At 49.4% G+C, this 15,273-nt stretch overlaps 3 protein-coding genes across 3 annotated transcripts in view; 1 reads left to right on the top strand and 2 right to left on the bottom strand.

Annotated features, from left to right (window-relative positions):
* Window positions 1-130, bottom strand: part of UBC (ubiquitin C) — a 2,798-nt gene extending 2,668 nt beyond the window's left edge. Inside the window, exon 1 of the mRNA XM_058817996.1 lies at window positions 1-130. This exon is cut by the window's left edge and continues 23 nt beyond it. The gene's annotated coding sequence lies outside the window, so the exon portion shown is untranslated.
* A 6,709-nt stretch (window positions 131-6,839) lies between these two features.
* CENPV (centromere protein V) lies at window positions 6,840-10,059 on the top strand. Its single transcript, XM_058817912.1, has 5 exons — window positions 6,840-7,072; window positions 8,000-8,098; window positions 8,841-8,910; window positions 9,290-9,404; window positions 9,732-10,059. Exons 1-5 carry the CDS (start codon window positions 6,840-6,842, stop codon window positions 9,854-9,856), a joined length of 642 nt encoding a protein of 213 aa, XP_058673895.1. The 3' UTR covers window positions 9,857-10,059.
* A 236-nt stretch (window positions 10,060-10,295) lies between these two features.
* Window positions 10,296-15,273, bottom strand: part of PIGL (phosphatidylinositol glycan anchor biosynthesis class L) — a 53,226-nt gene continuing 48,248 nt past the window's right edge. Inside the window, exons 6-7 of the mRNA XM_058817593.1 lie at window positions 11,919-12,052; window positions 10,296-10,909 (exon numbers count right to left, since the gene is read on the bottom strand). Of these exons, the coding sequence (XP_058673576.1) occupies window positions 10,811-10,909; window positions 11,919-12,052 (233 nt within the window). The 3' untranslated portion in view covers window positions 10,296-10,810. The remainder of the gene's footprint in view (window positions 10,910-11,918; window positions 12,053-15,273) is intronic.

Here is a 15,273-nt window from a genome sequence, read left to right as displayed (position 1 = left end):
CTGTATAATACTTCCAGCGGTGCGAACCCTGCAATCTGCCGAGTGACGCACACCCGCCTTTATTTATAGGTCTGCTGGACACGCAGGCCACGCCCACCAAAACTAATGTGTCCCTCCGCCTCCCAAAGTAGTCCCCACGCAAAGTTCCCTGCTGTGGCGCGCACTCGCCTTTTCCCCGCTCCAATCCCTCTTCCGCAGGCAAAGGGGTCCCAGAGTTTCAGCGAGGGGGATCAGACCCTAAAAAATCGGCAAATTTCTGAGGGCGCGGATGGATCTGGGACCGTTTTTCGCCCTGGCGCTGCGACCAGGCGTTGGTGGGAAGACCGGGAAGTCTGGCGGTGATTGGTGGGGCTGGCTACAGGGCGGGCGCTGATTGGCTGCTCGGGCAGGGGCAGTTGGCGAAGGGCGGGGGCGGCGGGAGCAGGGAACGCTCTGGAAGGTTCGGCGCTGCTCGGCGCTGATTGGCCCGCGATGAGGTCACGCTGTTGCTGAGGGGGAGCTGTTTAGCGGGGCAGATTTCGGCCGGGGGGGGGGAAACTGAGGCCGTGAGGGGATAGCGAGGGGGATTAGGATGGGGATTGGGATTAATGACGGTGATAGGAACAATACTGGGGCTTCTTTAGCTCCTGCAGTGCTCAGGGAACAACCTGGCACAGACTTGGAGGAGAAGTGCCCTAAAAAGGGGGGGGGTGACCCTTAGTGCCTGTGTTTTGTGACCCACTGCAGCCTCTGGCCAGCCCTTTACCCAGGATGGAGGAAAAAATGGCTTTTTCTCCATGGAAAAGCCCAGGATGGGTTGTAGGGCTGATGCTGGCCTATAAAACTGTGAGGAAAAGCAGAACTGAGTTAGCAGGGTTGGAAAAACAGCTTAATCCAGGAGGATTATGACAAACAGGAGGCTCTGGGTGTGACACGAGCCGTCCCCTCACGCGGCCCAGCCCCAGCGCTGCCCTGGAACGGGCTGGAGCTGGCTGAGCAGGTAATGCTCTTGATGTGAGCCTGCAAAACAAGCCCTGCGATGAAATGCTGACATTTGAAATTCAAATGGTTGTTTACTCGCCTCCAGAACAGGAAGCTTTGATCGGTTATGAAGCAGCCACTGTCTGTGAAGTGATGTGGAAACGTGCCTGGGGTTAATTAAACTTCATTATACCTTTCAGACTGGCTCTGAACTCATTTTGTGTCATATTAAAGATGGAGTGCACAAAATCCAAGATGGATTTTGTGTTTTTTCAGCAGCTTTATCTGCTGCTCCTTCAGTGAGGGCAGATGACCTTGTTAAATCCTCCACTCACAAAGCATCAGCACGTGTCTGACTGCCCAGATTCACTACAGAGCTGCTCTATTCCCCCCTAAAAACACCTCAAACCCAGACAAAAATACAAAACCACAAAAAAACCCCAAAAAAACAAACCCCGACAACAAAATCCTTTTGCTTTCCTTTCTCCTAACAGGGTTTCTTGCACCTCCTGATTTACAGTAAAAAGGAAATAAATCATCCTACCAGTAATTACTCAAAAATGCAGGAACAGGAAGAGAGAAAAATGGTAACTGGAAAGTTCAGACAGCTCCATAACAATAACCAACCTTGGAAATATTATTTTGGCTACATAAATTTAGGACAAAAGGCAGAGTTGAGCAATGTCCTGAGGTTTGCTCTGTGCTGCCAGCTCTGCTCAGTGTCTCCAGCACGGGTTTTGTTTGGGAGTGCCAAGGTGGCTGAAGGTTTGGCCTGGGCTCGCTGCACATCCCAGGCACTCTTCGCAGAGGAAAGGCCACAAATGACTAATATTTACAAATATGAAAGGCCACATCTGTAAAGCTGGAGATTAATGTAAAGCCTGGGCAGTGTTAAAGCACATCACACATTTACTAAGGATTTTAGGGTGCATATTTCTCTTTTTAACATTGCTCTAAATGGAGAAGGAGGATTTTCTGTAATTTTTCTTTCCTTTCTGTGTAAACCAGAAAGCACAGGAGCCCTCTCTTGTGGTTTTTTTTTTTTCCTAAATATGGCTGTATCTATGGTGTGGCTGTACAAAGCACGTGCATTTAACAAACAACAGCTACTCTGCCTCTGGTAGCTCTTGGTGAATAAAAACCATTGAGCAGCTGACTCTGAACTGTATATAAATAAATGCAAAGCTGAAAACCCCAGAAATCTCTGTCTTGTGACTGCTGTGACCACAGGTGGCTGCAGCCTTTGCCAGGCCACGGGGCCTGCAGTTGGGAACAGACATTTCTTTTTAGAAGTGGGTCACTGGGCAGTGGTACAGAGCAACCTACTTTCAGGAGAGAAGGATCTGAGGTCAGGGAAATGTTTCCAAGGAATCTGTACATTCTGGAACACAAGCTGGGTCTGGTTTTTATGTAGGCTAATGTCCTAGCAACGAGGTATCACTTTTACATGAGGCAATCTGTTTATCTTTAGCTACCAGGTTTAGCTTGGGACAGCCAGCCAGGCCATCACAGGGTGTGTGGCAAGTCCAGTTACTGTTCTTTGTTCAGGCAAAAATAGGACTGCTTGCCACAGGGAAAAAAAATATTTATATACATATACATATTCCTATCTCATAACATTACTCACACCTGCCTCTCACTGTGTATGATGCAGTTTAATTATATTTACAGCTATGGAGATAAATATTGTCTCCCTTTAGCAGTGCAGGGAGGTCCAGGCTTGGCTCAGGTTCCAGCCACGAGACAAACAGACCCGTGGCATGTCACTGCTTGTCCCCAAGCTGCCAGCCTGGAGGGTTACACAAACACTGAGTCAGAATTCACAGTACTGTGAGATCGACTGTGATATTCTGAGATTACCAAAAAAAGACAACTCCCTCGGTTTTTGTTTTTATAGCTTTATGCTAAAAATAAATTCACTAAACAAAGTTTTTAAGAAGTCTCCGACTTGAGGAGCTGAAAGAAGAAAAATAGATATTAAGAAAAACAAACAGATTGGTAGTAAAAGGATGAAAATTAGTGATACTCCTCTGTCTCCCTGTCTGTCTAAAGGGTATTTTAGCTTTGTAGGACACATGAGATTCAGCTTTCAGATCTGTGCTGCCACCATAAACAGGCTTGGGCAGCTCTGGGTGACCCAGAGGGACATGTGACAGCTCTGCTGGCAGGAGGCGTCCAAAGGGGATTTTGCAAAGGGCTGAAAACACAGGTTTGTGCCGGCGTGGTGTGCCAGTGAAAGCAACAGCTTTAACTAATAACTGGGTCTGTTCTGCAGCTCCTTGTCTGCATCTCCCTCCTGCCCGGGAATGGTTTGGATCCCATCCAAGCTGCAGTGCAGGGAGGGAGCTGCTTTGTTCACCTCCTCGCCTGCCTCTGAGCACGTTCAGCTTTCTGGGGCGAGGTTTTCCAGCAAAACAACAGAGAAATTCCTTCGGAAACAGGCAGACAGAAGGAGAAATGGCTGAAGAAACAGGCAGAAGAAACAAGTCCTAAACCACTGTTAATCATTGTTAGAGTGTTCAACAGAAGCTCTGTGACAGTGAACAAAAACAAACACCGCCAAGGCCGTTCTGAGCAGCCGGGGGTGTCACCTCCTGCGTTTTGTTTTCAGATCCAGCTCGGGTCCTTTGATGGTGAGGAAAACGTCTGGAATGTTTCCCCCTCCACCACAGGGAGAGTAAAACCCAAGCACAGCCATTTTCCCCCCTGAACAAACCACGTACTTCGAACCACCTCCGTTTTTTAAAGTGTGCTGTCAGCTGTACAGAACTCCTAGTTCCCTGCTTATGAGACATAAAAAAAAACATCCACAGTTCCTAATTCTCTTTCGCCCACAAACATGTAGCTGCTTTCAGTGCTGCTTTGGGGATAAAAATGCTCTGGCAGGCAGAATTTCAGTGCTGGCTGCGAGCCAGGGCTGCAGAGCTGAGTCATTGTTATACAAGCAGAGCTGGGATGGCACAGAAAAGCCCCTTTGTACTTTAGCACCGAACACGTCAGCCCCTGCTGGCCTCTCAGCATCACAAGACACCCACACAGAACCAACTGTAATTTACTGGACTTTTCCTCTCATCCACCCGTCATCTGTCTGGATATTTCTTCCTTTTCCATTTTGCCTCTCAAGCTTAACAGCAAATGGATTTTTCATCAAGCTGTTGGTCTCTCCTAAAGCCTGGCAAACATTGCATCAGCTCTGGAAGCAGTGAAATGAGAGCTGGTAACTCTGGGCACTGCCCAGGTGCTGCCCAGGTACACTGACAAAACAACATTTGACTGAAATTTGAATGAAATTGACTGAAATTTAGGGCTTTCAGCTCAGAATATCTGTGACATTTATAATCATCTGGAGTTTCACTGTAAAGTTCTGGAATTGATTATTTATGTGAGACTCAGTTTTGTGTTCTGAGTCTTTCGTGATGAAATATGGAACAAATGAAAAAAGAGAAATTTATTTACTATGGCATTTTGCACTTCCATTTTTGTCCTCCACTTCTTTATTCTGAGATATCACAAGGGAACAGAATTTAGCTTCTCAAAACAGCTTCTGCATTTAAAATAAAGTGAACTAATTGTGGAGACACACGGAGAGTGACAGATTTGCAGATATTACATAGAACTCACTCCAGTTTTCTCCTGGAGCTGCTTTTTAAAGTGCTCATGCTCCTGTCTTACAGAGGGTCATTTGTGTGAATTGACATAGCAAGCCCCTAAAATGAGCTCCAAAATTTCCCTCTGGCTGTCAGTGTGCTGAGCTCAGTGTTTTTGGGACAGGACAGACCGTGAGTGGTGCTGGCCATGCCCGAGGGGAGGTGAATCCCTGCTGCAGCCAGCACGGGCTCCGTTTCGGTGCCTCCCCAGTTTCACCACAGTGACTTTTTCCTCCCAAAACACGAGGTGACTGACATGTAATCTGGTTTGAGCAAAGGTCTGGGAGGGGCTCAGATCAGCAGCTCCATGTGAATTTGTCACACAGGGTGTATTCTAGTGAGTAACCAGAGCAGAGGCTCACATAAGGGATAACAGGAAACTGTAACTCGGTGCCCTTTCCTATCACCAGAGAGCTGCTGAGCCACAGAATTCTTCAGCAAATCCTGGCATGTGCCATCTCAGAACACAGAGTCACATGTTTTTAAAGCTCTTTACCAGACAGTGCTGATGGATGTTTATTCATTACTGTCCTCCTGCTTTGCCATGTTCCTGGCTGCCACAGGACCCTTTGCCTCTCAGGACTCAGCTCACTTGTTTACATCTTTCCCCTTCTTGGAAAGAACAAGACATTAAGTTCTGTTGACTACAAATTCTTGATTATATGTCAAACAAAAGAAGTTTCCGGTCTTGCAATACTGGACACAAAGGTTTGCCTTTGGAGCGATTATTTTTTTCCCCAACTGAGTGTGACTTGGACATCTCCAAGTTTTGTACTTTTCCCAGCATCGATAATTTTACTTGAGAAACAGCACTGGATTTCAGTGTTCAAGACTAACCTTTTGTAAGACATTTAGCACTAAAGGGGTGATTTCACATTTTCCTATTTCGTTGGTGCTGTTATTTGCTTGATTGTTTTGGTTTTGGGGTTTTTTGTTTGGTTGGGTTGGGTTTTTTTGCTTTTTAAGGTATGTACTCTCTTATTTTCAAGACTTTGGTAATAGAATTAGTGAAAAGCTAAGTGAGAATCCTGTTAGAAGCCATTTCTCTGCAAAGCTTGCCACAATGACTTCAAACCTCAGGAAGGCCTAAACACATCCTGTGCTGTCACAGCAATGCTGTGTCTAAATGAGGGCTGTTCATAGCAGAGAAATGAAACACAATTCCAGCAGCACCTCGGCTCTGCTGAGCACCTTCCATCCGTGAACATGTGAGGCACCATGCTCAGAATGAGGGGAAAGCTTGGGCTCATGCTTGTGGATTACTGGCATGCCTGGCCTCAGCCCTGGAATCAGAAAATCAGAGAATCCTTCAGGCTGGGAAAAGCTTTGAAGATCAAGTGCAGCTGTTAACCAGCACTGCCAAGCACTGAACCACTGTCCCCAAGGCCGCCACTGTCCCCAAGTGCCACATCCAGCAGTTTCTGGAACATTTCCCTGGGCAGCCTGTTCCAATGGCAGCAGAGCCAGGGCAGTGACTGTCCCTGTGCTGGGCACTGCTGAGGCCACACCTCAGATCCTGGGGTCAGTTTTGGGCCCAACTAGAGGGACATGGAGGGGCTGGAGCGTGTCCAGAGAAGGGAACAGAGCTGGGAAGGGGCTGAGGCCGCAGGAGGGGCTGAGGGAGCTGAGAAAGGGGCTCAGCCTGGAGCAAAGGGAGCTCAGGGGGACCTTGTCCCTCTCTACAGCCCCCTGACAGGAGGCTGTGGCGGGCTGGGATCGCGCCCTTCCCCTGTAACAAGGAAGGATGAGAGGATATGAGTGCCAGGGGAATTATAGGGTGGATATGAAGAAAAGATTTCTTCACTGCCTCGTTGTACCCTAGCCCCTTCGGGAGCCGCTGTGTCCCAGTGGCGCCCGGTGCCCTCCAGTGCCGCCGTGTCCCGGCTCCTCCCGTTTCCGCCGTGTTCCCTCAGTCCCTCCCGTAATCTCTCAGCACCCTCGTGTCTCCTCAGCCCCTCCCGTGTCCCCACTCGGTCGCACTGTGTCCCCTCCTGTGTCCCCTCAGCCCCTCCTGTTTCCCTTTCTGTGTCCCCTCAGCCCCTCCCGTTCTCACCCCCTCCCGTATCCCCGTATCCCTTCAGCCCCTCTGGTGTCCCCTCAGCCGCTCCTGTTTCCCCTTCCGGTCCCCTCCCGTGTCCCCTCAGCCCGCCCGTCCCCCCGGTGCCGCCGTTCCGCCCCCCGGGCCGTGCGCGTCGCGGGGGCGCCCCCCGGTGGCGCAGGCGGAGGCGGCGCATGGGGCGCGGCGCGGCGGGCGGCGCGCGGCGCTCCCGGCGGGCCAGCGCGGCCGCGGGCGGGACGCGCCGGGCCCGGAACAGGAATGCGGGGGGAAGCCCGGCCGGGGCCAAGGCGGAGCCCCCCGGGCCCGCCGTCATCGATCTGGGGGCGCAGAGCGGGCGCTGGGCCGCCTTCCAGGAGCGGCACCGGCTGAGCTGCGAGGAGGCGGCGCGGCTGCTGCTGGACGCGTAGTGAGTAACGGGGCCGGGGCCCGGCGCTCCCGGGACTCCGAGTCCCGCTCCCGGCAGCGTTCTCTGCACCGCGGTCCCGAGAGCTGCCCGGAACGGGCCCGGGGTGGGATGGGGAGGGGGCGCACGCACCACGGAATAAAAGCGGCTTTCCGTGCTAAAGCTGCCCGTGTTTTACTGCTCCCCATCGAAAATGCCCTTGGGGGCTCCGCCAGGCTCAGCTGCTAAATCTCCACCCATTTCCTGTGCTCGCTCCGTGCACATCAGAGCCGTCCGTGGGAGGCAAAATCTGGAAGGAAAATTTTTTTTCTTCTGCATTTAGCGATTGACCCGCACGGTGACCGCCCAGCTGCTGTGGAGGCAGCTCGGGGAGGGGGAGAAGCACAGACTCAGAAATTCCTTGGTCATAAAGTTCCTTTGCAATTACAACCCAAAATAAAAGACATTTCAAATATTATGTAGAATCCACAAATCTCTGCTTTCTCCAGCTCTTAAATGGAGGAATATTAATGGTGTTGGAGGAAGTGTGGGGAAAATTGTGGGGAAATTCAGTTCTCAGTTCCAAGCAGTTTGTTTTGAGGTGATAGCCCTGGTTTCTGTGCAGGGTTTGTATGGACACAGCTCTAGGGTCAGCACTGGAGTGTGGTGGGGAGCTGGGTTGTACACAGTCCTCCGAGTGGTGCTCTTCTTTCCTTGTCACCATTTCAATTAAACCACAAAAGCAATTGCTGCAGAGGACAAAAGCCATCCTCCATCTCATTCTGACACATGTTATTAAATACATTTGAGTGGATATATTTCTTGGTGTTCTGCAACAGCTCAAGACAGAACTGAATAATGAATACATGAATGTCTTGTATAGCCCTACTGTTCTCTTGGGCAAAAACTAAGTGAGGAGGATCCTAAAAGCTCAGTTGTGTGTCTCTGCAGTGAATACAGGGGTTTGGTGAAGCACACTGGAGGCTGTCACTGTGGAGCCGTCCGCTTCGAGGTCTGGGCTTCAGCAGATCTGCACGTGTTCAACTGCAAGTGAGTTTGTCTGTTCCCTGTTCCCAGAGATGGATGTCAGCTCTCTGCTTTCCAACCTTAGAGCTAAAGATGAGACAGCTGCAGAACACCCTCTGAGCTGTTTCCACAGGATTTACCCCTAATTATGTCCTGATCCACTATGAGATCAGTGTTGGTGATTTCAGGTGCTCCTTTGGGCAGGACTTCATGTCTCAGCCAGGCTCACACAGAAAGTGTCAGGAGACATCTAATGAGTCCAGGTGCTCAGCCATCTGCTTTCTGTTTCCTCTCATGCAGGGGGCTCAAAGCACAGTGGTCTTTTTTTAACTTGTTCTTCTCAAGTGACATTACAGCTCTGACCACATGTGCCTCAAACTAAAACACTCTCTGGTTTCAGTAGTGACCCCTCTTTGCCTGCAACTCGTTTGCTCCCAGCTCATGGGTGAAGTTTTGGACTTTACTTTCTTGTTTGCCAGGTAATGAACGTTGGCAGAATTGCCCAAGTGTGCTCTGAACCATTAAGTGGCTTTCTCAGAGCTAGACTTTGTCCTCAGGAGTTGTGGGTGAGGATCTCTTATTGGGGTACCTGTGAGGGCCAGTCTGTTCATGGATGTGCTTCACAAACACTACTGACACCACAAATCCACTTTTGCCACTTTCCTCTGAGCCACTCTAGCTTTCAGTGGGATTTCTGTTGTCAAGAGCTCAGATTGCTGCTCTACAACCTGTCCACTTCTAGAAAGGTCTGTTTTTCCTTTTACAGCTGCAGCATTTGCACAAAGAAACAGAACCGACACTTCATTGTGCCAGCGTCGCGTTTCAAGCTGCTCAAGGTAGAGTAAGCTCAGTAAGAGCATGGCCATGAGCACGAGCACTGTTACCCTCACAGAGCCAAGAACAAGCAGTTTTCTGCCCTAAGATTGGCTATTTGGGTGAAATTTGGGTGGCTATTTGGCTGCATTTTAAGCTGTCTGGGGTGGTTGTGTTAGTGCATCTTGTTTAGAGCTCTTGCAGTTGCCAGGCCTGACTGTTATGGACACATGTCCATACAAAGCACAGGGGTTCAGGAAAGGAGCAGGAATGCACAGCTCTGTATCTCAAGCAAAGACAGGAAGGTGGCATTTTAAATTGTACATTTCTGTATTGTATCTTTCCAAAGTAATGAATCCATCTATTTCCATGGAAAACTTACAGTGCTTTTCCTTTCCTTAGGGTGCTGACAATTTGACAACTTACACCTTCAACACACACCGTGCCCAGCACACGTTCTGCAAGACCTGTGGTGTTCAGAGCTTTTATACTCCTCGTTCCAACCCTGATGGTTATGGTAGGTACAAAACTCTGTGCTAACCAGAGTTAACCACCAAATAAACCTTGGATAAAGATTCCATTGGATGCTGACATGACAGCAGTGAGCAGCATGTGTTCGAAGAGTTTGTTCCTAAAGGAACTGCAGTCTGAACCTGTAGCTCCTCCATAAAAAACAATCTTACCTATAATGTGTGGGCTTCTTCCTGTGACAGGATTCTCATCCAGGTTCCTCAGCCTTACAGCAATAGCACTTTCAATTCCCTGAGATGCCCCAGCCATGGATGGAGCAGGCATCTCCCACATTTTATGAAAAGTGGGTTTCTGTGTCTCTGTTTTTCTTTAGGAATCGCTCCCCACTGCCTGGATGATGGCACTGTGCAGACCATTATCACAGAGGATATCAATGGCAAGGAGTGGGAGAAGGCAGTGAGGGAACATAAGACCATCAGAGACATGTCAAAACCCTGACACACTCTCCCAGCAGCCTTGGGAGCACTGCCATGGAACTGCAGTCTGGGCTTTCCTGGGTGATGGTTGGTGAAATCAATGTCTAATTATTGTTAGCTGTTCTCTGTTTCTTAAATAAATCTTTCTATGCTGATTGTCTCATTCCTTTGTGACATTCAGTTTTCAGACTGCCTCTGCTCTGTAAACCAGGGTTGCTGGTTTGGCACGTTGCCTTTAGCTGTGTTAAAGTTTAAATCACAATACAAAAGACTTCATTAGAATCACTTGCACATCATTTCTGTGTCCTGCTGAGACTCTTGTGAGTTGACCTTGAGCCCTGTTCTGAATCAAGAAGAAAAGCTCATATTTCAGGAGGTAAAAGTGAAGGTGGAGCCTGCAACACAATGTGTATAAAAGAAGCAACAGCAAACATCAGTGCAATTAGAAAAAATTGCATGATTTCTGGTGTTTTATTCAATAGCTTTGGATTTTTAAAGTTCTGACTGAATAACAAAGATGTTATGGTTGTGGTATCTGTGGAGATAGCATGAGCTTTGGAAAGTTACTCCTGATAGCTGGATCTAACAAAAGCACCTAGGGAGAGTTGCCAAGCAGTCCTTGCAGTTGGGGAAACAGTTTGTGCCATATCTTCTCCAATGCAGAATCCTCTGGAGCTTGGCTCCCAATTAAAATTAATCCAAATTTCTCATCTTATTTAAGCTTCTATGATGAGAATATAGAGTAGCTATAGCCTGTTCTCAGGCTTTAGCCCTGTTCTCAGTGTATCAGGTGACAAGATGCTCAGAAGGAGGCTCACCCAGCCTGTAGTGTGCAGAATGCCCCACAAAGAGCGCCCCATCCTGTTAAGCACTTAGCACAGGAGCTTTCCCGAGTCCTGGGCCTGGGGCAGTGCTGGTTTTGCTCATCCTTTGCTCATCCTTTGCTCATCCTTTGCTCATCCTGGGGTGGTTCCTGTCAGAGCAGGCGCAGGGAGTTGAGCACCAGGTACCGTGAGAAGAGCAGGTAGAGCTGGCGGTACGCGAGGAGCTGGCTGCGATGGCACCGCATGGCTCTCTAGGAGGAGGAGAAACAGGGCACAGAGCATGACAGAACCTTCCAGAGCTGCTGTGGGGGCTCTGTGCCCGTTTTTAGCACAGCCTCTTTTCAGTGAGCAGGGAGAGGCAGGGCAGGCTGCCTGAGCTCTGGGCCTGCCCCCGAGGCTGCTGTTGTGCTGCCTGATGCTCAGAGGGTCCTGCTCCAAAGGACACTTCATGTGGCACTTCTGTCACTTCTAACTCCTCCTCCCCACGTGAGCTCAGGCCTGGGGGAGTGTTCACATGCTGGGAAGCAGGAGCCTGATAAGTGTGTCTGGGAACATCTCTGCTCCTTCTGACCACACACTGCCAGCTGCATCTGAGCCTATTTATAGTGCATTAGCCTAGAAAGGTCAGATTTCAGGAACAAAAATACATGGGAATAATGAACACCACCTTTATCCAAGCTGTTTCCATAAGTAACTTATCTTTTAACATCCTCAGAAGCAGGAAAAGTCTGTAATTTGTGAATTAACAGCACTGCTTGCTGGGTAAATATTTTCATGCTGCTAATCAGATTCTGATATAGGGAACTGTGGAGTAAATGTGTGAGATCCTATGCAGCAAAATAGTTTAAAAATGTACAGTAAAGGAACTTGTGAAGAGCTTTGGGCCACAAGTTCACAGGCTGTTTCCATCTTTAGTGATCAAGGATGCTGTTCCTGGCATGCAGTCATGCCAGGCTTTCACAGGCCACTCACGTGTTCAGAATACTGTGTTGGATCCAGTTTGAAATGCATCCTACATCCTGGGGAGTGTAAAACTCAGTGCCCTGTGATTATCTGAGCTGCAAATCCGCTCAGCCCTGTCCTGTCACACAGGACATGAGGTAACCTGGCTTTTCCATGTTTCTAAAATCACTGCAGACATTCCTCAGTGACATTTCTAACCCATGGATGACACTACTGGCATGCCCTGGGAATGTGACTAAAGTGCTCACAATGAGGATGAGCCACGCAAACAGGTCAGGCAGGTGCCACTCATCTCACCTTGGCTTGTTCAGTCTCCTCCTCTGTGAGGATGAAGAGTTCATCCCTGGGCAGGAGGCAGGAAATGAGGACATCCAGGAAGGAAATGTATTTCCTGAAGAGATTTACTGATTCCAGCACGAGCACACGGCACCCTACACAGAGAAAGAGAATAAATATTTCAAACCAGCAGCATTCTTGTAAGGTGCCCTTTTCTCCAGGCTCAGCAGCTCTTTGCAGCTTCCCTGTGCTGCTGGCCTTGGGAATAATTTTTGTGTAAAGGGGGAACAACTTCTGATGCTCCCACCAGGATTTTTTTGTGCCCAGTGCACATCAATGACCATTTGTATTGGCTGTTATTCTGTATGTGACCCTTTGTACAGGTTCTTGTTCTGTAATAGCCTGTAGAAAGCAAAGCTAGCTTTGAATATCCCAAAAACTGGGTGGTTTTAAATTCTTCCTGCATAATTAGGCTCAAAAAAATAGGAGTAGATGATTCTCTGAATGCTGACAGTGTATCATATAATTGAATTTTAAAACACTAGTTTCTGGTTCAGCTACCAAAATGAAATTCCATCTTTCTACTCCAGTTCTTAGCTACAGAATAAATATTTACAAGCCTCAGGAATAAAATATTAACTCAGGCAGGCAGTAACACTTTAACAGAGTTCCTGAATTCATTGTTCAGATGTTTGTGATGAAGCAGATGAGGGTAACATGGTTCAAGACTCTGCTGATGTTGAAGGGTTTTTTTTTTTTTTTCTGTTTCAAAGATCCCTCTGAACTCAAAAGTTAATTGCTATTTTTTTTTTACCACGGCTAAATTGTCTTCACTGATGAGTTCAGAGCTACTGATGGTCCTGTTAAGAGCCTGCAGCTCTCAAGGGAGCTGCTTTGGGATTTCCTTGGCTTGGCAGCTGCTGTGATTATGTTCCACACCTCCCACATTGTATTAAAGCTTGACAGAAGAGGCCAAAGTCACAGTTTACACAGGTGGGCAGAGATGCAATTCGATTGGCAATGAGATTTCCTCCAGTGAGCCCTGAAACAGTGAAATTACACAGTAGAGACAGAACAAAGCTCTCATGGATCCCCTCTGGCACATCACCAGCATCTTTCAATTCCTTTCTTTCTTTTCTTTTCTCCAGGGTTGTTGTTCCAACTTTTCAACAGCCTCTCCCACTCTCCAAAGTTACCTGGCTAACTCTTGATTTCAGCACCGCAGAGGGCTGTCCATCGAGGGGACACGGGGACACTGGGGGAGCTGGCTCCCAGCAGGTGACACAGAGCGTCACAGCAGTGACTCCTCCTGCTGTGGGCAGCAAGGGGCAGGGATTGAGCATTCAGGACAATCCGGTGCGGAGGATCCGCGCTGGGAGCGGCGGGCGCTGCTCGGGAGCCGCCGGGAGGTGGCGGCGTCCGCCGGCCGGGAGGGACCCGGAGCGGGACCCGCATCCCTTGGAGCGCTGCCCTCAGCCCCTCCTGTGTCCAGAGCCGTGTCCCCAGTGCCCTCAGGGTCACGGAGCAGCGCTGGGACGTGCGGGAATGCGGGGATTGGGAGCGGCACGGCCCGGGCACTTCCTGAGCTCCAGCGGAGCCCCCGTGCCGCTGCCAGCCCGCCGGGACACGGCACAGGCAGGGGGGACAGGCAGGGCTGCCACCGGCCCCAGCTGCTCTCCCCGGGGATGCTCTGCAGGCACAAGTGCTGCAGTCGCACACAGAAGGGCCCTGACACTCCTTTAATCCCACTTGGAGAATTTCTTGTCCGCAAATAGCAAACGTGGAAGGAAATCTGTGATGTGCCGTGAGTGGGGGAACCGTTCTTCCCCTTGCTCTGCAGAGATCCTCTGGGCTGCTGCTGGGGCAGTTTCAGAGGGAAGAATTAGCACAGTGCTGCTGTCAGCATTCCCAATGGCACCTGTTTGCTTTTCAAACATCTTTCCTTTCCTGGATGGCTTTAATGGACTCTAGCAATGCCACACCAATTCCTACTCACAGTGATAGGAAGAGAGGGCTGGCACCATTCTCTGAAGCTTGGGCTGCTCTTTTTAACCAAATGTGCTCTCCTTTTCCTCAATTTTTTTCCCTGAGAAATACTAATTTGTGCAGCAATTGCACCCTTTTGTTCCCCAAAGCTCAGCAATAAGGACTCAAAACCATGGCAAGTGATTTCAGCATGGATGGCTCTGACCTGCCGGGCCCTCCTCGGTCAGATCAGGTGAAGTGGTGGCATCCAGGTCCCCAAAAAGAAGGGCACTGTGAGAGCCCTCTGTGACACTGATCCAAGCAGGATTTCCATATGCTGACAGCAAAGCCTGCTCTGCATGGCAATGTGAGATGAAATGAAGCAGGGAAGGAATGTACAGTCCAGGGGGAGATGGAAAAGGGTTCAGAGAAACAGGCTGCTCCCTGCCAAGCAGGGTGAGAGCAGTGCTGCCATTGAGGAGTCCTGTGACACCAGCAGGTGAAGCTTTGCAGAGCCTGCTGTGCCTGTGACCTGGGCAGGATGGGATTAGCAGTGTAATGCAACCTCTCCAGGTTGGCAGAAAGGGCAGGATCAATATAGCTCATGGATTAGGCTGAGAATAGAAGTGAGTGAAGCCTGCAGCCTGCTCAGCTTGGCTTTCCACTTCCAAATCACTCAGGCAGCAAGGATGCCTAGAATGAGCTCCTGAGTGAGCACGGTGTGTGCTGCAGGCCTGCACTGCTCCTGATGGAAGGAGGCACAGGTTCTGGTTGTAGAACACTGGGTGTAGCAGGAAGGGCCAGTGGCAGGGTGGGAGCACATCCAGCAGTGCTCTTGGCTCCTTGAAACAACTGCTTGTGCCTGGGCTGGAGAACTCGGTTACAAATTATAAAAAGCCTGTTGTGTTTGTGCTGGCTAAAGGCATTAGAAAGCAGAGCAGGATATTTAGGGTGCTCATTTGCATATCTCTGAGGCAATGCAAGGCTTAGCTGGCTTTTGCATTTGCAGGGAGATTTTCTGTGGATTCCCTGATCACATGGGCTTACACAGGCTCACCCACAAACAGCTCCCTCTTCCCAAGAGCAGCACAGCACTTTTGCATGGCCTGAACATGCCTTTCAGCTCCATCCAGACAGCCTCAATCCCACATCACCCTTGTTTCATTAAGCCCCTCTGGTGCACAGCCCTGCACGCCTGCCAGATCAAATTATAAATACTGGGAATTTCAATGAGACTGGAACTATATTTGGAAAGGCTTAGCATAAGCAGCAGCATGGGAGCTCCCCGTTCCTTTGGTGTTTGTAGGTCATGTCAGATGTGATGTAATCAGAGCAGCAAGGCTTGCACAGAGCTCCAGCAGCCTCTTGATGCTGCTGGAGAAATGGAAATGTTCTCTGTATGTGGGTCTGT

This window comes from Ammospiza caudacuta, chromosome 20, assembly GCF_027887145.1.
Source record: "Ammospiza caudacuta isolate bAmmCau1 chromosome 20, bAmmCau1.pri, whole genome shotgun sequence".
NCBI classification, from domain to species: Eukaryota; Metazoa; Chordata; class Aves; order Passeriformes; family Passerellidae; genus Ammospiza; species Ammospiza caudacuta.
The sequence above is the reverse complement of the archived record's forward strand: the minus strand, read 5'-3'. Positions and strand labels throughout refer to the sequence as shown.

Excerpts from the sequence above, each read along its gene's own strand:
- CENPV (XM_058817912.1), top strand. The coding sequence starts at position 6,840 with ATGGGGCGCGGCGCGGCGGGCGGCGCGCGGCGCTCCCGGCGGGCCAGC. Across the intron at positions 7,073-7,999 it reads CGGCTGCTGCTGGACGCGTA|TGAATACAGGGGTTTGGTGA; the intron begins GTGAGTAACGGG and ends GTGTCTCTGCAG. Across the intron at positions 9,405-9,731 it reads TTCCAACCCTGATGGTTATG|GAATCGCTCCCCACTGCCTG; the intron begins GTAGGTACAAAA and ends GTTTTTCTTTAG.